Source organism: Momordica charantia (genome assembly GCF_013281855.1).
Source record: "Momordica charantia cultivar OHB3-1 chromosome 3 unlocalized genomic scaffold, Mcharantia_2.0 BLBB01000003.1, whole genome shotgun sequence".
NCBI classification, from domain to species: domain Eukaryota; kingdom Viridiplantae; phylum Streptophyta; class Magnoliopsida; order Cucurbitales; family Cucurbitaceae; genus Momordica; species Momordica charantia.
This window is the reverse complement of record NW_028275161.1, coordinates 23,104,873-23,129,860: the sequence shown is the minus strand read 5'-3', so window position 1 is coordinate 23,129,860 and position 24,988 is coordinate 23,104,873. Positions and strand designations below refer to the sequence as shown.

At 31.1% G+C, this 24,988-nt stretch overlaps 2 protein-coding genes and 1 long non-coding RNA gene across 8 annotated transcripts; 1 reads left to right on the top strand and 2 right to left on the bottom strand.

Moving 5' to 3' along the window:
• Positions 1 to 2,474: 2,474 nt before the first annotated feature.
• Positions 2,475 to 6,011, bottom strand: LOC111008874 (uncharacterized). Of its 2 annotated transcripts, none has more exons than XM_022281730.2 (3): positions 5,412 to 6,009; positions 3,520 to 4,738; positions 2,475 to 3,432 (listed from the first exon to the last, which is right to left on the bottom strand). In XM_022281730.2, exons 1-3 carry the CDS (start codon positions 5,781 to 5,783, stop codon positions 3,185 to 3,187), a joined length of 1,839 nt encoding a protein of 612 aa, XP_022137422.1. In that variant the 5' UTR covers positions 5,784 to 6,009; the 3' UTR covers positions 2,475 to 3,184. The 2 variants fall into 2 exon arrangements, with proteins under 2 accessions (XP_022137422.1, XP_022137423.1); XM_022281731.2 differs by having other exon boundaries at positions 3,225 to 3,442; positions 5,412 to 6,011.
• Positions 4,735 to 5,542, top strand: LOC148212602 (uncharacterized). Its single transcript, XR_015789937.1, has 3 exons — positions 4,735 to 4,872; positions 4,991 to 5,093; positions 5,402 to 5,542. It is a non-coding gene; the product is annotated as an uncharacterized LOC148212602 (long non-coding RNA).
• Positions 6,012 to 9,175: 3,164 nt separating the features above from the next.
• On the bottom strand, positions 9,176 to 12,435 carry LOC111008998 (uncharacterized). Of its 5 annotated transcripts, none has more exons than XM_088121911.1 (3): positions 11,796 to 12,435; positions 11,448 to 11,709; positions 9,176 to 9,516 (listed from the first exon to the last, which is right to left on the bottom strand). In XM_088121911.1, the coding sequence occupies exons 1-2, from the start codon at positions 12,279 to 12,281 to the stop codon at positions 11,473 to 11,475; spliced, it is 723 nt and encodes a 240-aa protein (XP_087978037.1). In that variant the 5' UTR covers positions 12,282 to 12,435; the 3' UTR covers positions 9,176 to 9,516; positions 11,448 to 11,472. The 5 variants fall into 5 exon arrangements, with proteins under 5 accessions (XP_087978037.1, XP_087978040.1, XP_087978038.1 ...); XM_088121914.1 differs by having other exon boundaries at positions 9,176 to 9,511; XM_088121912.1 differs by lacking the exon at positions 9,176 to 9,516 and adding an exon at positions 11,210 to 11,302.
• Between the last annotated feature and the right edge of the window lie 12,553 nt (positions 12,436 to 24,988).

Sequence of the window (24,988 nt, the reverse complement as noted above, 5' to 3'; positions counted from 1 at the left end):
AATCCCGATTTGTTTTTCTAATATTTTTTCGGCAATCCCAACTTGTGGAAATTGTTATTTTAATTTGCCATTACATATATTTTTCTTTTCCGTGGAGTCCAATTTTCTATTCGCCCTAACTAAGCTGTAATCCACAATACTATGATTTTTTTAGTTCGGATAAGTTGAAGCAAGGATTTGAACGTGTTAAGACTGAAATTACCCATCAAATTTTTTATAAACTAAAGTTATGATATGGCTCAAGCTAGATGATTAGAACTTAGTCGACCCAAATCCAATAAATTCAAAAGAGATTCTGAGTGAGACATATACCTTCACAATTTTATTTTTGCTACTGTTCAATGAAACGATGCAACTATATAGTTCTAAACCAAAATCTTGCATGGACAGAATTTCTAAATTTTAAGAAAAATTTATAATTTTTTAATTAATAGTCAAATACATGAACACAAATGGATTCAAATCAAGAGATAAAACTATGGATAAAAATATCTTTGATATATTATAATCTTAGATTTTTTTTTGCTCTCACATACATAGCTGCAAATATAACAACATTATTTTTTTAATTTAGAAATATAGTAAAATGAAAAAATCCAATCCAAATTCACTCACGAGAAAGACAAGATAGCCTTGAAATGTTCTAGTTTTTCCTTCCACAATATCTCAACCCACTATTTCAAGTGTATCATTTATTTACATTTATCCATCTGTGAAAATGTCTATCAATAAAATAAAAAATATATATATATATTTTTTTTTTTTTTTGAAGAAAGGTATGACTGAGGGGAAAGGATGTTGGTGGGAGGGGCGAGATAATCACGTGACTGACAACCCTTTCCTTTTTGAATATGTGTTTTGTTTTTGTTTAATCTAATCCCCAAAAAATAGGCTCACTTTTTTGGCATATTCTCCCTCTTTGTTTCTTCTTTATATAAATAAATAAATATATTTTATGTATTTACATTTATATTCACAATCACTTCTCCTCCATCTCCATGTGCACATCTTAAAAAAGTAACATCCACAGAATCAACTAAACTAACTTAATTAGAATAAATTTCACGATAATGCAATTAAAGAATGGCTTCTCTTTCTCTATAATAGCATGGATGAATATATAATATAACCATTTACAATTTTGTTTATATATCTTTATTCATCAGGGAACTAATGTACTCACACATTATTTATGATTCATATTTAAAATAAATGTCTCGATCTTTTTGAAAAGTCGTGAAAAAATGTTAGAGCGAGAAGAATACAAAAATAGTCATATATGTGATATTACATGCTTAAAAATTTAAAAAAAAATAGAAATTACTTGACTTGATTATTTTAAACAAATTAGCAATTGTTCTCTCTACAAATACTCGAAACTTTCCAACTTGCACGTTAATTAATTATGGGACATTTGACATAACACATAAAAGCTTTTAGGTTGTTGATTAGTTTCAATCTATTTGATTTAACGGGTGAACAACCTTTTAATTGTTTGCATTAGTTTTCTAAATCATATTTTATTATCTAATTGAGTTAAAACATAGTTTTCTAAATCATATTTTATTATCTAATTGAGTTAAAACAACTTTATACTTATCTACAACGATGTTGATTATAGATTGTACAAATAAATATTCCAATTAAATTAGTTTTGTATCATTATAAACATGTATGAATTTACGTAATATAATATTTAATCTCAACTAATACTAATCTTTCAAGTTTGTTATAGTTTAATTTGAATGATGTTAGGGGCATTTCTAATCCGTAGACCTCATGAATTATCATATTATAATGCCTAATATGGGGTTTGGTTTTTTTTGGTACAAATTTGAGTATAAAATATAACAAGTTGAGATAAATGTGGATAAAATAAAAGGGGTAGGAATTATTTATTTATTTGTTCAATCATTATATGCATAGAAATATTTATTCATAAGTGTCAATTTGAATTAATTCTTCATTAAAAAAAATTGGGGACTAAAATATAACTAATTAATATGGAAAAAAAGGAATTATTAGTATGGATTTTATTATTATTTTATTGGTTGAAAAGGAATTAGTTAAATGGAGGGAGTAGCATGAAACATGGGGGGAACTGGGAAGGAATCCGTTTAGGGATCAGTTAACAAATATTAAGTCAAGACCACCGGCGCAGAATCCGTGACGAGCACGTGATTATTTGACACCTCCGCCTCACGTGGCCAACTCACTGTTTCCGGGCCCCACACCACCCTCCATTGTCTATTTTCTTTCTTTTTATTAAGATATTATTGTCAAATAAAAAAAAAGGGGGTCATAAGGATGCCGTCCATATTGTATAAATTAAAGAAAATGTTTGGGGAGTAACTAATCAGCCTTATCTCAGGAAATTTTCTGATATTACGAAAGAACTATTTGTAGTAAATAAATTATTTGACAATTCATTATTACAATTTGTTTTTGTTTGTATATTTTTAAAATTTTCAAAGGACAGGAATATTATCCATAAATTAATGTAAAAGTAATGGATATGAATTAAAGCTTGTTTTGGGTTTGGTGGGTGATGGAAAAGTAAATTAAATATTGAAAAAAAGAAAGAAAAGGAAAAAGAGCGCATTACGTGTGCGACAAATAATGAGCCATGAGGTGACAGCACCCAATTCCGAAACCATTGTAGAGTAGGCACGTGATGACGCAGTTAGGTCACGTGTGCCCATCCTGCCGCCTCCACGGACCGCAGGCACGTGGTCGGATGCACAAACCGTTTTCTCTTTCTCGTGACGGTGTCACGTGTGGTGTGGGACCCGCTTCCAAAAGCAGCCACCCGCACCCACTACGATAAAATCAGTCAGTTTTGGGTTTTGGTGGGCCCATGTATGTCCCCCTCAGTGTCTCTCTGCTGACGTTGTCGAAAAGTCACGTGATCTCGTAGCGTCGGCGTGCGCAGGCCCACCACACCCACATGTTCGAAGAAAGTCCTGACTGAAGAGTGGCGCGCCACGCCGCACGCCCCACCACCACACGCACCCCAATTTCACTGCCCATGCCACTCCAAAAATGGATAACCCTCCAACTTCAATTTCAACTCTGGTCCCCCACCAGCTTTCTCTTTGGTTTCATTCTAATCCTCCCGCGGTCAATACATTTATCATCACTCCTACAACAACAACTGTACTGCTTAAGAATAGACATACACGATTTAGTTCCTGCTTGCCCCCAATTTTTCTGACATCAGGGTGTTAACGACATCCTTCACGAACACAAGGAAGCATTCCCTGCAGGAATCTCGCATTAGAGTGGATCTATGGAGTTGTCGGGCGTCTTCTCTATGGCTGCACACCGAGTAGGATAAGAATCGCTTGCTGCATCTTGGAGGGGGCTCTAAACCACATGCACCCATGATGGTGTGAGTTGCGACCCTTGCCACTTCCTTGTATCCTTCATATCCTGCATAAATCTAGACTAATTACTCAACTTAATATAATCCCATTACAAGATAAAGCACAAACTGCTTTACTTTTGATAGTAATGTACCCAAATTTTTGTCTCTGCTTAGAAGTTTTAGATTGATCTTGACCAGAGTCCGTATCTCGTTTTTGGCATCATGATTATTGTGAGTCTCACCAGCAGCATGGCCTTTCTCCGAGGGTTGTATCGTTCTGGAGGAAGATGAAACTTCATCCACCCTGATTTTGTTTGATGGGTTTCTCCCGTTTTCATAGATGGAATCACCTCGACGCGGCTGGACCACGTTACCCAAGGAGGTTTCTCCATAACTGGATGCACTGGCAGGAAAAAACCCATTCGAAGCTTTGTTCTTCTTAATTGCTACAGGACGACAAAGTTGCTCATCCAACTCTGGCGATCTGTGCTTTCCCATTTCCTTCTTATCCTTTGTCAGTTCCTGTAGCTTCTTGATTTTGTGCTGTTGACCTTTTGCTGTATGGGAATCTTTTACTTCTATGCCGCCAATTTGTCTGCTAGCGGGATATCTCAAGCTTTGATCTCCCTCACGTATAGCCTTTGCCTTTGCAATTTCCATCATCCTCCATGCCTTCTCAACATCATAAGAGCTCTCATTACACTCGGGTCCGGAAGCTTGCTGAGAGCTTTTGGCTGTTGAAAAGTGTGGTTGACCTGTTTGGTTATTGCTTAGTGCAGCACCAATTACTTGTTTAGAACTGTTTCCACCATATGATGATGAGCTAGAGGGAAAGCTCAATGACCCCCTTCGTAAGGCACCCCAATTTTCACGTAATGCCCTTATATGACCATGGATGTTGCGACAGCGGTGTAATGTTCTTGCACTTGTTCCAGCACCTTTACCACCACGACTAGGAAATGATTTCTTGGCCACGCTGCTTCTCCAACTGGGGACAATAGAAGGTTGCTCACGATTAGAATGTAAAGGGGCTCTTCTGGATGGCATGCCAACTGTTTCAGCACTCGATTCTTTTACTAAATCGGAAATGGAAATGTGGGCTTCAACTGTTGCTATTTGATTTTGATCATTGCCACTAGCATCCATTTCAGTATCAGCATGTTGAGCCCTGGACAGTGTGCAATCATGGCAAAACCAATCACCTTCTGGCACATTAGCACCCAGGCCGACACAATAAGTATGAGCAGCTGAATCACAGAGATCACAGAGTAACATTAGACCTTCATCTTCTACACCCTTGCATACAGTGCAATATGTTTCTGCATATGGATCATGAGGCCCATTCATATCATTTCCAGTAGCAGACTGATCCTGGAACCAGAGACATGTTATAAGCTTGTGGAGCTATGTGGATATCTACACCCAAGTTGAAATTTGCTTCTAGATAAACACCAAACAAGCTCTAGAGAACTTGAGAGAGAGACCGACATATTTCTAGTAAGGAGGTAACTGTAAAAATGCATATCATTTTCATACTTCATTACCTAGACAATATTACATATTAAGTAATTTTGATCTATAGAAGGGTAAAAAAATTCTTAATCTTTTATAGTACTTCTGCAGTTGCTATTCGAACTAGTAGATAACAGGAAAGAGAATCATGGAACTGGTAGAGATCATCAAGCATGCAGAAGTTCTTACATTTCGACCTTGTCCTGGAAACGAAGCAAGTATCCTCAAATTTTCTACATTGTTCTTTACAATCCATGTAACTTTAGGAAAATTTGTTCCTATTACTACAAGTTGCAACAGAAAGGGAAGAACTACACTTGCAGAAAGCTATAAATTGCACAATTGGAACTAAAATCAGAAACGAAAAATTAACAAATTCATAAAAATTGAACACACGATATCCAAATTCAACGTCCTAAAAATTTCATCCCTAAAAACCTAGAAAAGCTAAATGTCAATCTTCAAGCACAATAAAGCAGTTGGTATTCATGGATATCCTCTCAAGTAAATATACATTTACAGAGCTGCAAACCTGATTGCGCATTGGAATATTGACGATTCGTTCACGGATTCGACAGCCATCCTTGGGAATTCTATGAACGGCGGTGAATCTGCCCTTGCAAGCAGGACATCTAGATTCAATCCTCGCCCACTCCATGATGCAAACGAAGCAAAAATAGTGGTCGCAGGAATCGAGCTTGCCTCTCTCCGCTTTCCCATCGTCCGAAAAACAAATTACACAGATAGAAGACGGATTATCGTCTTCCGGCAGCTGGTTTTCTGGAAATTTGCCTTCTGCTGATTCGTGTTGGATCCCCGATTTCGTACTCGCGGAAGGACAGGAAATTAGGGCTTTTGGGCGCTCTTCTGGGGAGGCGAACGGGTTACTTAAGTCACCCGCCATCGTTGTTGAGTGGCCGAATGGCCGGAAGACCTCAATTATTTCCGGTGACGGAGTTCAGACCGGATCCCGGAGGGACGGCAACGAGCAGCACTCGGGGGATAGGGCCTCTGTTCTCGATATTTTATTCATTTCTCGAAAAAGATTAAAAATATGAAAAGAACTTGGAACTTGGCAGCGACAAACATTAGAAAATGAATAAACGTTAAATTTTAGAATATATCGGTAACAAATTTTAGTCTGTAATATTTGATATCTTTTCAATTTAATCTATATTGGTTGCAACGTATTAATTCACTCTATGACGTTTTAATATTTTTCGATTTAATCTCTCACTTTAGTATATACTAAAATTGACTTATAATAAATTGATATTCGGTGTCATCCTGAACTAGCTTACTTTATGATTAAGGCACATATATCTTACTAAAAGATCGTGGGTTCGAATCTGCACCTTACAGATGTCGTGAAAGTTTTTCATGTGTCAATTTTTTTTTTTTATATCTGTGGGTGTCCTAGTCAGCTTACGCACACTTCGACTAATTTCACGGGACAACCGTCTGACCCTACAACATTTGGTGTCGGAAAACACATAGAAATTACTAATTCTTAAGATTTCATAAGTTAATTTTAACATTCACCAACGGAAAGAGACTAAATTAAAAAGTCTTAAAACATAAAGAGACTAATTTGAAATTTTGGAAAAAATATCCTACTGAAAAAATTGAAAGAAGATCAATAATACATGTATTAAGCCTATAAAATAAACCGAATCTTTTTAGTTCAATGAAATAAGGTGATTAATATCTCAATGAGTTTTGACTTCAAGTACACTAATCTTAATAATAAATTAGTAGTTGAGTTAGTGGTTAATATCATAACTTTAAATAATCATGGTAGTTTTATTATTATTTTTAATTCAAACCTATAACTTTTAATAAAGTTACTAATATTTTAACTTAAAAAACTCATGCACGCAGTTAAATTTTCATTTTTTTTTTTAATTCCACTCACACTCATCCAAATTTTTTACACTACCCAATTCGAAAAGTGAAATTGAAACTTTAAGGTCTTTAAGATCACAATTTTACTTTTAAAAATTATGTTTCTATCTCCACTTTAATCACTACTCAAATTTATTATTATTTTTTAAAAAAAATTTGTTTTTATGTTCCATTTCTCCCCATTATTTCCGTGTATTCTTTACGTTTTCACATGGAAAACAAAAAAAAAAACAAAATAGTTATTAAAGTAGGGGTGGATTGAAAAATGACACGATATACATTACAATTAAATTAAATATTTGCATCAATTAAAAATAGATTATGTTGTTGGTTCCAATTCCAACGCAGGGATTTCATGTGAGGGTGTTTGTAAAAGATGAAACAACAGTTTTTATGGATCGAATCCCAAAATAGTTTCTTTTTCTTTTTTTTAAGTTACTCATATGTAAATTTGTAATAATAGAATTCCTATACTTTTTTTCTTATTATTTTTAAATTAAATATTTTATTTTAAATGACCATACAAAAATTTTATAATCCCCGGTCAAAATTAAACATGGCCGTATGTTTCAATGGAAAGTTCCAAAAATCTTGTCTATGGACAAAGTAAACAAAAAAAAAAAAAAATTAAAATTTGTTATCGGAAAGTGAAAAAGTTAAAAAAAACAAGACTTGGACAGTGTGGAATTACAATTACCGACAGAACTGTAAGAAAATGTGCTCACTGACCCAACGTGCATAGGTTGTCGCATTTCGTAATTTCCCACTTTTTTTTTCACCTCTCCGACATCCGCTCTTATATATATAAATAAATATATTACCACTCACGACCAATGTGTTTTAATTAATATAATAAAATTATATTTTAAATTATTCTTTTTAGTGTAAGTTATAGTGTTTGTAATTTTAGTAGATAAGGCACATATATATTGTTCATCGTTCCATCCTTTTGACTCTGCAATCATTCAAGTGAAAAAGAAAATAATCTAATTCATTTAATCATTTGATAAAAATCTAAAACATTTTAGAGACATAATTTTAGACTTTCATGATAATAAATATTCGTCGATACGTCGATATTTATATTAACATTTCCATATATCTGTATGTTTGACAGAAATATGAGAGGTAAATCGACATTTATATAATAATATCAACAAAATCTCATTAATATAAATATTGTTAATTTAAATAGTTTTTTCCAATTTTTTGTTTTTATAACATAAATATCTATCGTCATTGACATTATATTTTATCGATATTTTCATCGACATTTATGTGAAAATTGAGATATCAAAATTTTCATCGACATCGACATTTAAAACTTTAGACTTTTTAGTTATTACATATATATTAAAAAAAAAGACTAATTACATATAAGTTCAATGAATATTGGTCCGCTTAGATACCATGCACGTTATGTTTCAATTTGTGTATAACTCTCTTGAAAAAAAAACAAGAAGAAAAGAAAATTGAGTGTAACTTTCATAAGAAAAAAAAAAAGAAGAAGAAGCTATTATCCATCCCATGTGAATGAATAGCAAGTACTTGAAAGAGAGACTTTTGTTAAATGGTTTATAAAAGAAAAATTAAGATAATGGCTAAAATTGATTTGGTTCAAAAGTTTAAAGATTATGGAGTTGTTTGGGATGTGCAAGATTAATATGACCAAAGTTCTATATCAAATTCCAACCAAAATTATATATTAATTAGAATTGAGAAGGATCCTGAGATATATAAAAATAAGAATAACTATCAGTACTATTGGTAAAGGTGTGTTGTGTGTGGTGTTGAATGAAAATGTGTCATGTGGCATAGAGGTGGAACGAGAAAGATCTGAACTATTCCCACGTCGTGAAGTTTGAAAGGAAAATCACTAATTCTTTTTATTATTCGAAAAATTAACTCCAACCTAACAGGAATTGTTCCCAACAGTTCGGTAATTTTCTACTAACCATTACGTTAAATTCACGAAATGTACTAAGTAGTTTTTTTTTTTTGGACTTGCTCTTGAATACTTATAAATAATATGGCTCACTCCACAAATAGATAAGTAAAATTGATCGTCTTGAGACATAATAGCTCGAATTGAGACTAACTTGAGCTTTAGAATGCTTATGCCTTTATTTTGCAGGTTAATCATCACAATTCTCAAGAGCAACTGAATTTTGGTTAAAACAATTTTTTTTAGATGAAACTAAAAGTAAAAACATGGATACGTAACCATAGTATCATATATTCATCGAATGTAAGACAATACTTTTATCATCTAAAATCGTTTTGAGTAAAATATAAAATTGCGAAACGGTTGGGTGTAGATGATTATGATATTAGAAAGGTTTTGGAAGTATGGTCCCTAAAAATGAAGCCTTTTTCCCGATTTCAAGAGGGTGTCCCCCGCACATCTCCCCAACACGAAAAATCTCTAAAGTTTTCAAAGGCTTGAAGGCTTTATGGCTTGTCGCCAACACAAATTTCTTCCCATGCAAACGACCAAACTCGAACACACATAAAAACAAACAAAACACAGTTGGTTTAACCTGTGGGGAATCGAAATTCTACACTTTTAATTTGACTTCAAACATTGTTTTTTCTTTTCTCCTTTTGTTGTCTTATAAATCACACCACTCTTCCCATTTCAAATGCTTCCTTTCCCTAGCTAGCTCTCTCTCGACTACCATGGCATCTACAAGAAGGCTTGTCATCTTTTTGCTTGCTTTCTTCTCCCTACACTTGAACGATCAAGGTAATTTAATTCTAAAGCTGATGATTTTATTTTAATAACATGTGTTTTTTAAGTTAAGTTTCGTTATGTGGGCAGGTGGGATTATTGCATATGGAAGAAATTATCCCTTTCCAATGTCTCGGGTTGGAAGTGAAAAACAAAGAGAATCAGTGAGAAAGATGATGGGTAAAGAAGATTTGAGAAGGGTAAAAGAGGAAGGTCACCATTTTTCTGGGAGCACATCTATTTCCAATGGTAATTTGAATCCAAGGAAGAATGCAGAGAATTGGAGTGCAAAACCAAAGCTCATTAGCAAAAGAGATTACAACCTGAACCAGCATCCATTGGACGTTGAAGCTTCTAGTTTTGTGACTTTTAATGCGGACTATTTTGTCGCCAAACCACATCCTCCAAAGAACAATGGAGGGAAGTGTCTCTAAACCATTTATTGATTTATATTATAAAGTTTTTTTTTTAGATGGAAGAATTTTAGTAGAAATAAATGCTAAAACATAAACATGAAAAAAGAAATTTTAAAAACATGTAATTTTTGTCCCAATCTGGGTTTTAGTAGAGCAAACTTCTTTTTCAACAATTAATCATTAATTAATTCGGGAATCTCATTTTTGGTAAACCCGTTCTAATGAAAAAGCAATGCTTGATTTGACAATCCCACCCTTTTGGCTAAACATCATCATCCTTTTAATTTATAGCTTTTATCATCAAACAAATTTACACTTCTTCCCAGTTTTACCCCTCCCAACTAATTATGGCTTCAACTTTTAGTTCATGTTGTAGTTTAAATTAAGATTACTTTAGTTAATAGGAGCATTACTCAGCTCTAAATGTACTTCTTCTTTTAATGTTGGAAGTTCAAATTCTCCGACCTTATATTGGTTGTACTAAAAAGATTTTAAAAAAAAATTATTTCTTCTCTCTTAAATGCCAAGATTTGCATTTTTTAAATGCAATTCTTTTTAATTTTTCCATAAATGTTTGTATCTACCCTACAATAAACGGTGTTATAAAGAATTGAAACAAAAATCAATCGTAATAGGAATGTTATTTTCTATTACGCCGCTTACTAAAAATTTTCAAGAATCGTAACAAAAAATCTATTGATGTTCTCTGTCAAAGGGAATAAAATTCATTCTCTTGATTCTTATTCTGCTGAACGACGGGGCTTTAATTTAGTACTTACAGTCTTAAGGAGAAAAGAAAAATGCCATAAAAGTGATCATGAAATGACCATCATATCCCTCTCCTCCCTTCCATTACAATCTTCGTTCCTAATAAACTTGTTTTTTTAATGATTTTCTATATATAGAAAATTAAAATTGAGGAAAATTTATTCTAAGGGGACCTCATGCCTACCATATGACTATTGAAGCCACATCATTCCAATTCCCGTGTAATTTTTCCAAAGATCTTTTTTAAGCTTTCAGCAAACTCTAATTCCATCAAATTAAATTTATCTAATTTATTAACTTAAATTTTTTAAATCTATTAGTAGTTAATCGTGTTTAACATTTTTTCTCTATTTTTCATTTTAAAATGAGGGTTCAACTCGAACAACTTTAGATCGGATCTCAAATGAATAGAATACACCTACAACTGCTATAACACGTACAAAATAAACTCCGTTGAAATACATATCTAGTTTGATGGATTATATATTTAGGAAACTACGAACCAAAAACCATATAATATATTTCAAAAAACATGTCAATTTTTGTCTGGTCGACTGTAGAGAAGTTAAAACAGATGGTGGGAAAAAAAGGAAATTAAAGAACCTGAAACACATTGAAAAGCAACAGAAGAAAGTTAAAGGTAAATTATCCAGATGGGATTAATTATATTAGATTAATAAACTAAAAGTGATGATGATGAGGAAGAAAAAAAAGATCATAGCAAAATCCACCAGATAAATAAATTAACCTTAATTCATGAAGAACAAGTAGAGCTAGCTTGGCAAATGGTGGCTAGAGTTGGAATTAGCTTCGGCTCTGGCTCGATTATTGGAGTTGCAGAAAGCTTCTTCAAAATTTCTCAATGGCGTCAAGAAATCAGTTAGAATTATTTGAAGCGATGAAACTTTTCTTTTCAGCTCTGCATTTTCATGGAGAATCTGCTGGTTGCACTCCAGCAGCTGTATCAGTTTCTCCGACAACTGCCTGTTCGAAACCTCCAGCTGTCCCACCTGACAATAAAGTATTAAATTTCCATCCACACGTCGGTGTTCTTGTGAATATAACACATTCAATTCAGGTAACAAAATCATCTTGCCTGATATTGCAACTCTTCAATCTGCTTCTTCTTCCTCATCCGCGACCTCCGTGCAGATTCGCGATTCGATATCATTCTCCGCAGCTTCCTCTCGGCCATTATCGTCAGCTGATGATGCCGCCGATGGCCGTCGGGGTCGAAAACAGCATCGTTGCTATAACAAGAGGCAGTGTTGGGGGAGAAGACAGCAGTAGGAGCCGTCTGCCGAGTAATAATGGTGGGAAATATTTCTCCATGAAAACCACCACACGAGTCGTTTGATGGATCGTTGTTGTTGTTGTTATTATTCAAGCTCATCTCATCACCATCACCATCATGATCATGATCACCATATTCATGAATTCCATCTTCTCTTCTGATCATCATCTCTGGAAAAGAATAATGTCTTCTGATCTTCACCATGGATGAGTTGTTCTTCAAGCTTCCATCAAATGGGTTCTCACCAAATGCCAAATCATCAACACCCTTCATTTCATTCACCTCCATTTTCAAAGAGAGATGAGAGATTTAAAGAGAGAGAGAAGAAAAAAAAAAAAAAAAGATGGATGGCTGTTATAAAATGAGAAGCTTGTTTTGATTTTGAAGGCCCTTCATAATAATTTCCTTTATGATCACCACATTTTCTAGAGAGATGGGGACCAGAAATGGGAAATTAAGACTAGAAGAAGTGAAGAAAAAAAGAGTGCTTAATAGGCAAGAATTTCTCAAAATTTTCAAATTTAATTTATTATTATATTATTTTTATTTTTATTTTTGTAATTATAATATGCTCTTTAGATATAGGAATGCCCCCTTTACTTGTTTTGCACAAAAATTTGGAATAAAAAACCATATGCATGGGTAGTTCTAGTTCACTTCTAAACGTACATTAGCCAGAAATTATTCTCAATGTTTTTTTTTTTTTGAAGAAAAAAAAGAATAGAGAGAAAAAAAAAAAGAAAAAAAAAAATTAAACCTCTGCTGCTGCCTCTCATGTCAAAATCAGGCACATCTGATCTTGACATATGCCAATATTCCTACCAAAACCCAAAACCATAAGCAAATCCTAAATGATAATGTTTCCTTCTCACATATTTTTGCCATTAAATCTCCAAAAATAAGCATATGCTATAATTAAATTTCATTTTCAACCCCCTACTTAATCACCCACTTTTCCCATGGGTTCATTTCAAGGAATTAAGCTTTGTGATTTTCCTTTTGAGAAAAATATGATTATGTGTGATTAGAGAAAGTTTTGGTGGTTTAATTAACCCCTTTTTTTAGTTTGTAATTAAGCAATTAATTAATTTTTTTTTGTGGACTGAGGTTTTTAATTGGGAAAATTGCTGTTTTGCCCTTGGGGTTTTAACCATGGTTGGTTCCAACTCAGACCCAAGTTTTGGCCTTAGCCATATTCTAAGCTAGCTTCCATAAGACATGGCCCCCCCCCACACCATTTATTATTATTGTCGTTTTAAAGAATCTGTCTCCATAAAAATAAACCAATTTTTATATATGGCTAATGAAATCGGTCAGTTGTAATTAATTATATGCTATAAACTTTTCAGAACCAATCAAATTTCTTACATTATAAAAACTTAGTATGTATACGTATTTGGTTTATGAATTTATAATTTATGAAAAGCTAGTGTGTGTATATATAGTTGAAGTTTTCGTGGGATAAATAAATTAAATCTCCATTAATATAGGTTTGACTTTTTAATCTCTCGAATTTTACAAAATTTGTAATTTGTCAACAAAACACACGCAAGGTTATTTATTTATTTATTTATTTATTTATATTAATGATAGTGAAATACACAGTCAATAAGTTCTTTTTTGGCATTTTTATGATTGTTGAATATTTGATTTAACCGAAAAGTAGTTCAAATGTATATTTTCCTATATATTTTGACTTTTTTTTTTTATGTTGATCTTTTGGTCAACTTATATGCGAATTTTTTCTTAAATTTAACTTAAATGCAATTAAACTAATGTCATAAGAGATTTAAATAATATAGATTTAAACTTATAGAGGAATAAATATATACATATAGATTATTGGAGATTCCTTACATATATGTACACTCCCTCAATAGAGGTAATTGGCAATAGCCAAAATCATCTCAACTAATTTGATTAGAGTTATTTTTCTTTTTAATTTCATAAGAAAGCATATTTGATTTTCTGAATTTTGAGTATATTCTCATAAAACATTAAAAAAAAACAAATGGAATCAAACCTAACAAATTAAAAAACAGGGAACAAGCTCTCAAACCAATGAAAAAGGTTTGAGAAAATTATTCTTTTGCCACTAAGAAAATATTTAATGGGTGGTTGGGCAAAGCTAAATCTCACCCTATATGTCTACTATAAAGGCATACCCAAATTCGAATTATACCAAAATTAGACAAATTATGGACCAATTGAAACATACCCTTTTAGCTTAAGTAGTAAAATATGCGAATTCCAAAAAAAAAGCTTATTAATATTAATTAATTAATACATGCTATAAAGAGCATGTTAGTGTTTATAAATGTTTCAGCTACCCTGTTTGTCAAATCTTATTGACCCAATTAGGGAGAGATTATGACATTAAACCTTATAGCTAAAATTTGAATTTACGTATGCAATACGAATCGATATTTGATCATTAAAATTTGATTATTAATGTCATTAGGAAGGAATTACCCAAAATGAAACTATTAATGATATTCTTAGTATGCAAATTGTTGAGGCTTTGATAACTTATGTGTATTTTTCAGTAAAACACCTAAAAGAGGCTATTTCCAATGTTATATATAACATATAATAATATGCAGTGTAATTTATGGCTACAGAATCAGGTTGGGAAGTCTAATACTTATATATATATATATATATATATATATATATATATATGTATGTATATATTCAAATAAATTTGGAATTTGGAATTCAGTCATTGAAACATATCATTTTGTTCTTTGATATGAGTTAATTAATGATTTAAAGATAATTTCTAATTAGTACCTAAATTTTATAAATTCATTTGACTATATTATTTATTTATCAATTTAAAAATGTGGATAGTTATATATGTATATGTTATTATTTGTTGCAATTATCTTCTGTTTAAAGAATATGTACAAATAATTTAAAGATGATTGGATATTCATTTACTAGAATTTAATTACATGATAAAATAATGTAATTTTTTTTAATACAAATGTAATATCTACATATCCTTATAGTTAGGTGAGAATATTTTTGCAGGTTTTAGCACTTTTAATTATGTTGGAGGCTAGTTATATTTGGATATTTTTTTACTTGATTTTGGGGTTAGGTTTGAGTATTTTTTGTAATTAGGTTTGAAATGTTTCTTTTCATGATTTTTTCGTTTTTAGAATTAGGAATGTAAATTCGAACTCATCTCTTGGTCAAGAAATAAGTACCTAAATCGTTTATCTAAGTTCAAGTTTACACATCTCACGTTAATTAACTAAATTTATTGCCTACATTGATAGCGATTTTCTCAAATTAATTATTAAGGCATCGTTTGGTAACCATTTTATTTTTAGTTTTCTATTTTTTAAAATTAAACATTCTTTTTGTCTTGTTAGGTTAACTTTTTCAAAATAATCTAAGAATTTAAATGTAATTCGAAGAAAGGTAGAAAAACATGTTGAAGAAATAGTGAAAAACAAACATAATTTTTAAGCATAAAACTAAAAATGAAAATCGTTATCCAACCATGTTTAAACTTTATTCAAAGTTGGCGGGCTAAAGAGACTTCATCCTTTCATCCTCCTAATTATGAAAATAAAAATTCATGGGTCAATTGGGCATGTGCCATGGGATTCGAGAGCCGCCATATTCTACCGTGACAAATTAAGATATACTTTGTTATTGTTACACATTTTCGAGAGAACCATACTCGAACTTTTTATTATTTTCACTAAATTAATAAAAAGTAGTCAGCTTATTAGACTAAAGTGTTCTCATCACTGCTATTAATTTAATAGTGCACCCATTGATTAAAATGAAAATGTAAATTAAATCTAATCCCCACCCAAAGAATGGTTGGTTGGATGAATATGGCTTTAAAATTTTGGATCATAAAGTCTATAATTTAAAAAAGAAAAAAGAAAAAAGAAAAGTGGAATAATGAAGAATTTTGAAACTTACATCTACGTGGAATTAGGATTCTTTGAGAATGCGAAAGTGGGGTGTTTGATTCTGGGGATGAGATTTATGAAATTAAATTTATAAATTTGCTTTTCATTTATGATGATATAATAATTTTAAAGAAGTTAAGATGCACTAAATGCTACCGTATTATAATTTATTTTACTCAACAAGTTAAATATATAATCTACTTAAAATTAAAAAACAGAAGATTGAAGAACAAAAATCGGAGGTAAAATAATGTCATGATTAGTTGAACTATGTAATATGTTCTTGATAAAATTTCAATTATTAATATGAAATTTTTTTCACATCGCTTCTATTTACTGTTTACCTTATTAACTTGTATTTAAAAATGATATGATGTTATCAATCTAAATATAAGTAGTGGATAAGAGATCTATTTATGGACATTTGAATTTATGGGTTTGTTTTATAGAAAGGTAAGATACACCAACATAGGCATGATTTTTATAGTCTCTTAAAACACTAAGTTTTTAGGGCTCTTGGATCTATTTATTCTTTTAAGTTTTGTGTTGTTTTTTATGTCAATATATATACACACAGATCTATTTATTATTTTTTTTAAGAAAAATTAAGACTTACAACACAAATAAAAAAAATCTGAAAAAAGAAATGTGATTAGTCGTAAAGAAAAAAATTAACATGTAAGAAAGAACATTTTATGGCGCTTTGAATAACACAGTTAGAATTTTTCTTTTCGACGCAAATAATGATTAGGTTGGATCCGAGCCGATCCTTCAAAATTGCCGGCCCGGTCCATGGGCTGCGGAAAGCTTGGGCCAAACCAAATAACAAACCACCATTTCCGCACGGCCCGGCCCGGCCCATTTTGCAGTTTAAAGTGGTCGGTCACATTTAGAGTTGATTGTTAATCTAATCAATGTTTATTATTAATTTCCAACATGACTTTCAATCTAAGGTCAACCATACAAAACACACACAATAACAGCTTGCCACAATCTTCGACTTTTAATAAATAAATCAATCTCACGCTCTAATACCTTTTAACCATTAAAAATAATATACATTAGAAAAACCAACAAAAGCTTGTATTATTTTTATTAAACACAAGTTAGGTCGAAGAAAGTGAAAGAAAAATACTTCCGTCGATCACGGTTAAATTTTTCGATTAATCTCACGAAACAACCAGGTACAACATTTAGTATCGAGAAACACATAGGAATTAACTCTTAAAGTAGGTGGCAAATCATTGGACTTAAATGAACTCATTTTCTCTCGCTTCACCTACCTCCGTGACAAATTGAAAAGTTTCAAAATTATCAATGTTTTATTATTAGTGAAGTGATGTTTATGTTATCTTACGTTGGGAAAAAAAAAAACTTTTGATAATAGATATATACTACTGTATTCGTTTTCAATTTATTTTGAGATCATGAGTATTGATATGACCATGTGGGTGTTCTATAAATGGTCTCGTAGGGAAGCTCCCATTTCACATATATATACGAAAGAGGAAGGTTGTAACTTGTAAGAGAGAAGAGAGAGATTAAGAAAGAGCAGCATGTGGTGGGTTGGGAATTGCATCAGAAAAGTACGCAAGTGTTGGGAATTATATTTAGAGGATGAAGTAGAAGCTGGGGGCGGCGGGGGGCAACCGGCGGCGGCGGTGACGGTAGTGGAGGCGTGGGAGGAGATAATGGTAGCGTTTTGCCTGTCGTCGGCCATAGCCATAGCCACAGTTTCAGTTCAGATAGAAAAAGAGCTACCTTTTGAGTTTCGGTTTCTATCGGTTGCCCTGTTGCTGTGTTTTGGATGCGTGGCGTTTGGGAAGATGACAAAGCCCATATTCCATAGAGTTCCGCGAATATTGTATTATGGTGGCGGGTTTTTGGCAGTCACGGCGTTGTTCATAGCCACAGCAATTCCATATGCACCATATTTTCAGACCATAATCTTCCTCATTTACTTAATCTTCTGGTTCCTTTTCATGCTCATCGCCCACAAGGCTCCTTCTAGTTCTACCACCACTACCCTCTCACTTTGACTGGTCAGCACTTATTTCTCGTCGAATCTCGATAAATATTTGATTGGTCGGAGAGATTTAGAAAAGAAAAATATATTTTTTCTGTTTTTTCAAATAATGAGCTGAAATTAGCATGAAAATTCCTCTTCATGATGTACATAACTCTGCTGATCTCTCTGCATGCTTTTTCAACATATATATTAATGATAAACAACTTGGGTCCTTTTCATGGATGTCCATCAAAAGCTTCTTCTTTGTAGTTTTTTTCTTTTTCTTTTTTTTTTCCAAGTTTTTTACAGAATAGGTCAGATTTAAAATGTTGAATTACAAGTTTGTTCATTAACTTTGAAAGTCCTATTGAATTACAAGGTTGAATTAAAGCATATAACTTAGAACAAATTGGAGTGTATAGATAATTAAAAACAACATTATTATTATTATTTAAACGAAATATTTTGGATATAGCTTATCTAAGTAAAGCTATGAGAGTTTCAAACCCAAAATGGTAATGACTTTTTAGACCCGTTTATGTATCTGCCTTCTTCTTCTTATAATTTGACATATTAAAAAAAAAAACTAACTTTCAATAAATTGAAAGGTTAAAAATATATATATTTCGAATGTGCATAAAAATGAGTTTTAATGACGTCTTTAAATGATATATAACATAAATATTTTTCTTGTGGTCGGAAGCTAAAATCTCAATATACTTTAGATAAAACTTTCTACTTTCGTCGAAAATATCTTAATCAATTGTGTTATTCAGATTAAAAAAGATACATATATCAGTGGGTTACCCAAATCTTAAGTTTTTTTTTTGTTTTTTTTTATTTTTTACCAAGTCTTTTTAAGCTTCTGGAATTGGAACCTTGTTTGAAACATAGAATTTATGTATTATTTGACAGGCGACTCGTTGACTCTGACCAACAAAGTATAAGAAGGAAAAAAAAAAGGAAAAAAGAGGGAAATAAAAACAAGGAACGAAAAAAGAAAAGGAAAAGGGCAAAAAGAAGGCACGTGATTGGTTTTGTACGGATTCCCAAAAGTCAAGAAAGACCGTAAAATTTAAATAATAAAAAAAAACAAGAAAGACCGTTAAATTCAATGTTATGATTTCAGATTGAAACACGTGGCTTTACCCCGATGAAGCACTTGCAGTTGCCAGTTACCATCGCTAGCACACACATTTTAATATTATTTCATACCTGCCGTCCAGTCATTGAAAATAACAATAATTTCCCTTTCAACAAAATAATAATAATAATAATAATAAATAAACAATAGATAAAATAAGAATAGTTAATGTTTATAAACAATAACATATGCTTTTAACTAAAATATGTAGTTTAGGGTGTTGACACATTAATAAGAGATTTGAAGGTTGACACGGTTCGAACCTTTCTATATAAAGGAAATAAAAAAAATATATATTCTCAATTTACTAGAATATGCAATTCTTCACAAAAGATACTTAATAGCGTAAATTGTAAATTAGAGAATTGAAAGAATTTTTAAATTAGAATCTTGCAGGTTGATATATATATATATTTATAGTTTATATATATATATATATACAAAATAAAAGTTGTTGATGTACGTTTCTAGTCGAAGTGACACTTGAGTAGCTGTCTTATGTGACTTTGACTTGGTTTGTCTTCCAACACCAACGAACAAAAACTTGTTATAATTAAGTAGGAGTTGGTTATCGAGCAGAACTTAAATGAAATTACAAGAGATTGCATACCTATCCTTTAACAAGTTTTCTATCGATAAATAGAAGATCATCTCTTTTAATTCCTCTAATTTTATCTCTCGTTCTAACTAATATCTTTAAATCTTAACAAATTTCTCTCTCTTGATTTCCACCCCTCTAAGTTTCTCTAATGTATTCAACCTTTCCGATACTATCTCTCAATCTTTACCATTTTGAACTAAATTTAAATAAATGATAATTTGAGTAAGGAGTTTAGATGGGTGGAGGAAAAAAAGTCTAAAAATGAATGAGAAAGAAAAATAATGAAATGATTGGAAGAGGCCCGATGGAGAAAGAAAATTAGTGGAATTTGAGAGGGTTTAGAGAGAAAAAGAGATGAATGACAAACATACCTCAATAATAATGAGAAGTTGAAGGACAAAATAGGGAGATTTCTCCCTACAGTTTTTTTTAAGCAGGGAATATTTATAAAAGAAAAAAAAAAGTTTGTCAATTGTAGTTTTATTTTAAGAATATTGATTGTCTGGTCTTCGTCTTGTCGTTTTCGGTCAGCTCTATATCGTGGAAAATCACGAGGAAATAGAGTAAAGATGAGGTCACGGACAGCAAGGCCTCTTTTTGTCATATCATCACGAAATTATTTATAGTTTAAAAGAATTAAAATTTAGGTTAAAATATTATTTTATTTCTGTATTTTATTTTTTTTATTTATTTTGTCATATACTTTTAGTTATGATTCGTTAAGAAATAATGAGTCTGGTGACATTTTCAACGGTGTTGGTCATCTGTCAAATATTTTTCTTTTCAAAGTATTTATTTTGGTTCATGTATTTTTGAAAGATAATAAATTTGATTCCTTAATCTTATTTGTAATCATGACTTTATATTAAATGAATTCTGTTATGATATTGAATTTGTGTTAAAGAATATACAAACTAAAATGAACCAATATTTAAAAAGTATGAGATCAAAATAAGATGAATAATAATATTTTAGCTTAAACAAAAGTAAATATATTAAACAAAAAAAATGGAGGATTTCACAAAATTTTTCTAATTCTCCTACCTTGTAAATCTAATTTAAATTATAATATATTCTAAAACTAGTCCTATGTTTAGAACTCTGGATTATTGCAATTGCAAATCAGACGGATTTTTTAATCATTTGTGCGGTTCGGTTTAATAAAAAAACGAAGGGACTTTAAATCAAATGATTTGAAATAATACATAGTTTATTTAAGGTTTATTTAAAAATTAAAAAAAAAAAAAAAACTTTTTGGTTCGGTATGATTTCGTGGAAAGTAGGCTGAAAATGATTGATATTGGATTTGATAAATAATAATTAATGGGATATAGTCCACAACCCCACTTCTAGTGAGTCATTTGATGGGATGAAATCTTGTTCAAATACTTTATTATTATTATCCACATCAAAATATGAGCAATTGAGCCTATACCTTAGCCTAGGAAAAGAAATCCCATTATATATTTAGTTTACATATAAAAGACTAATGCTTTACAAGAAAACACCAAGAATAATATGAGGATTCCATTAACATAATGGAATTATTTATTCCTCTTACCTATAACCATCATTTCTTGGTGTACTGCATCTAATAACTAATAACTAATAAGTATAAATTAACTGTTAATACACCTATTTTTCGATTTATACAATTGGTTCTTTGAAATACCTGGTTTTAGAATAATTTAATAGGTCTTTCTCGTCCCACATCACTCCAAAGAAATACAAATTTTTAAGTATGTGATGCATCGTAACTTCAATACGGCAAATAAGATTCAAAGAAGATTTTTCTCTTTTTAACTCTTCAGCCAAGCAAACGTGCTTGTGTCATGTCTTGAATTAAAGTCTTTGGATCAAATCTTGATGTTTTTTTCGCGCCCAACAAATTCTTTTACCTCAAAAATTGAAATAATTATATTAAAGAATGACAATAAGATAAGATGGCAACTCATATCAAAGTTTAATGGTAGTTTTAGTGACATTTTTGGATAGAAATGAATATAATATATGCATATTCTAGGACGTCGTAACTCACACCTTTAGAAAAAAACCATTACATCTACTTCAATTTAGTCCAAAATATCAAGTTTAATTTATTCTGTAATTATGATATTCTTAATTGGAGTATTTTTACATAAGTCTTTTTCTTTTTTCTTTTTGAACTAAATCCGCATCCTTTTGTTATATGCATCTTACCTACATCGGGAGAGAGATTGAGCTTCGACGAAATTGAATAGTAAATGAATCAAAAGGAAATAAAAATAAAAAATTTGTCTCAAAGCAGTTTTTGTGACAAAGAAAGAAAAAGGAAAATTCTATCAAATGCAAAATCCATAGGATCGGAATAGGATATTTTCAAGATTGAGAATCAAAATTAAATACAATAATTCAAGATAGGATTGAATTATTAAATCACAGTAAGATTTTCTTTGTTGTAACTAGAAAAAGTTTCAAATTAATAAAATCTGACGAGTGACCAGTCTTTTGGGAAAGCTAAGTTTGTTGTAGACTTGTAGAGGTATATTTCTTTTCCTAATTCCATATGTTAACAGAGACCATCGAAATCCCAATACAAATTCCATCATATTAGATCTCCTCCAACATTATGTCCGATTATGTTTCATATATATTCTTTGGTCCAAATACACCTTCTAAAAAGAAAAAACTTATATTAATAGAGGCAGTATCTAGATGATCTTAATTCTAATTGATGTGAAACTTCAGTCGCGTGCTTTAAACCAAAACCTTGGAGTAAAAAAATACAAAGACCTGTGAAAGTCATTCTTTATAAGGTATGTAGAGTTGGAAAAAATGCTTTTTGAGAGTGCATGAATCCTCTTTTTTCTTTGGGCCTACCACTGAAATGATACATATAGTGGTGGACAAAGCTTATTATAAAATGTAATAAAAACAAATGTAAGGCATTGGCTTTCCTTTTGTGGCTGCAACTGTAAAAAAGGATGACAAGAGATCAATGAGAGAGCTGTAAAGTCTTATTATTAATTCAAAAGATTAGGACCTGAGATTTTGGGGAAAGGTAGTAATGCTCATAAGAATAAGAACATAAATTTATTGGCTTAAATAAAAAGGTTAATTTCTTCCCCCTCTCCCAAAGGTCCAAATTGGCAACTCTAACCGGCAATATAAAGCTAAAGTAATAATTTTAATGTAACCCTTTTGATAATGGTAGCTAAAAGTCTTTATCTTTACTTGCATCATTTTGATATTCCTCTTGTCGACTTTAAAAATCTAAAGAAATTTCCTTGGTGACTTTTAATTAATGCTCCTGTTTTTTTCTTTTTTTTTTTTTGTAATAAAAGATTGGAGTTGACCTAAAAATTTTGAAACTAGTGGTTTATATCTGTGTTCCGACGACGAAAGCTCCGTCAAATACCTGTACACATAAGAAATTTGTACAATGTATTGACGGTAAGTCCAACACGCTCTAGTGCTTAAGTCAATACCTAGAGTTCTTTAAAGGGAATCTCCTTGAGTTGGTTCAAGTGGAATGGCTTCATCGAGTTCGGTTGGTTCAGGTTCGATTTGTTGAGTGGTTCGACTCAGCCGGTTTGACCTGAGTAGCCCAACCCATACGCTTCTCTAGTTTCAATTCTTACAAATTCGATAGTATAATTTTATTTTACCTAACATTTTGTGTAGATTTAAAGATGCTAATATAAAGGTTTCGAAAGCATGATGGGTAGTTTTACCAATTTTTATCTTCCACTTTTTTTTAATAATTATCTTTAATCAAAATGTAAAAAGAATGGAAAACTGTGCAAATTTAAGGGGGGAAAACTTGTTTTTAGCGGCGCAAAAAAAAAAAAAATATATATATATATATATAAATAAAAACAAAAATAGTTATTCAAGTAATGCCTCCGTTCACTTATTTTTTCACTAGGGTGCTAAGGATTATTATTTTTTTTATTTTTTTTTTTGAAAAGGGGTTCTAAGGATGTTTTATTATTATTACTAGTTCATTGGGAATATTAGATTCTAAGATGCTTTTGAACACAAGTCTTTTTAACTTAATGATGGATCTTTTCCTATTTAATTAATATTAATGAGAATCCCACAAGAAATCCACATAAAAGAATTTTTTAGCTCATCTCAAATTCAAAAAGTGAACTTTAATACGTGTTCTTAAATAGTGCAGATGTTATTATAAAAAAAAATAAAAATAGTGGAGATGTTTGATTTGGTTTTGGAATGAAAATAAGGAACATCTATTATCTACCTATTTTTTAATTACCATATATATATATATATATATATCTACAATTCTTTTTTTTTTTGTAATTTTTTATTGTTCTTGATTTGAAAAAAAAACATATATATTACAAATAAATGTTTAAAATTTGAACATAACTGATAAGAAAGGTGTACAATAGCTCCTCTAATTATTTGAACTAACAATTTGACCTTTTAATATTAGTTTGATTCCATGGAAGAGAATTGTAAGGTAGAGAGTATTAAAAAACAAGTATATTTTTAGTGTAAGAATATGTGGAGTGAGGTCTAAACACACGACTTTTTGGTCGACTATACATATTTTAACTAGTTGAACTAAGTGGAAAAAAAAATGGTGTGACATACGAAAAATGTCAAAATATATGTCAATATATATATAAGTTTATAATATTATATAAATTGTTGGAATTTGTGATTAAAATTGTTTTTAATATAAAATGATGTATCCCAACTTATGTCAGAGGATACAACCTTATATGACAGACTATGTTCTTTTATCAAAAGACATGACCTTATCTGAAAAGATATGATTATTTAAATTAAATGAGATTCAGAAGAAATCTTCCCTAAAATTTTCGTCAATTTTTGTACTGTACGATTACTTAAATATATACTTTGAGCTCCTCGAGTTCTGTGCATGAACTACTGCATTCATGATTGGTAAATGCGTCATATTTTGAGAGACAGTATTTCATGCAACCTTGAGCATCATAAAAGGAACAAAATTGTCTTTAAAGAAACAATGCTATTGTTGGATTCGAACTATTTAATTTTGTGTTTTCTTAAATTTTTTATGCATATTTCTCTGACATAAAATGGTTTTCAAATTACACATAAATTATAGGGTATTAAAACCAAATTCTTCAACTCAAAGTTTGGATTTGTAGCATAGTGTCATAATTTTTTCTTTTTGAAATAAAAAAAAATGTGGGCATGATTTCAATCTTTGACATATAAAGAAGCTGTTCGTATCTTAAACCCGATTTGATAATTAATTTGTTTTTAAAATTTAAGTACATATATACACTACTTGTTCTCGGCTAAAAT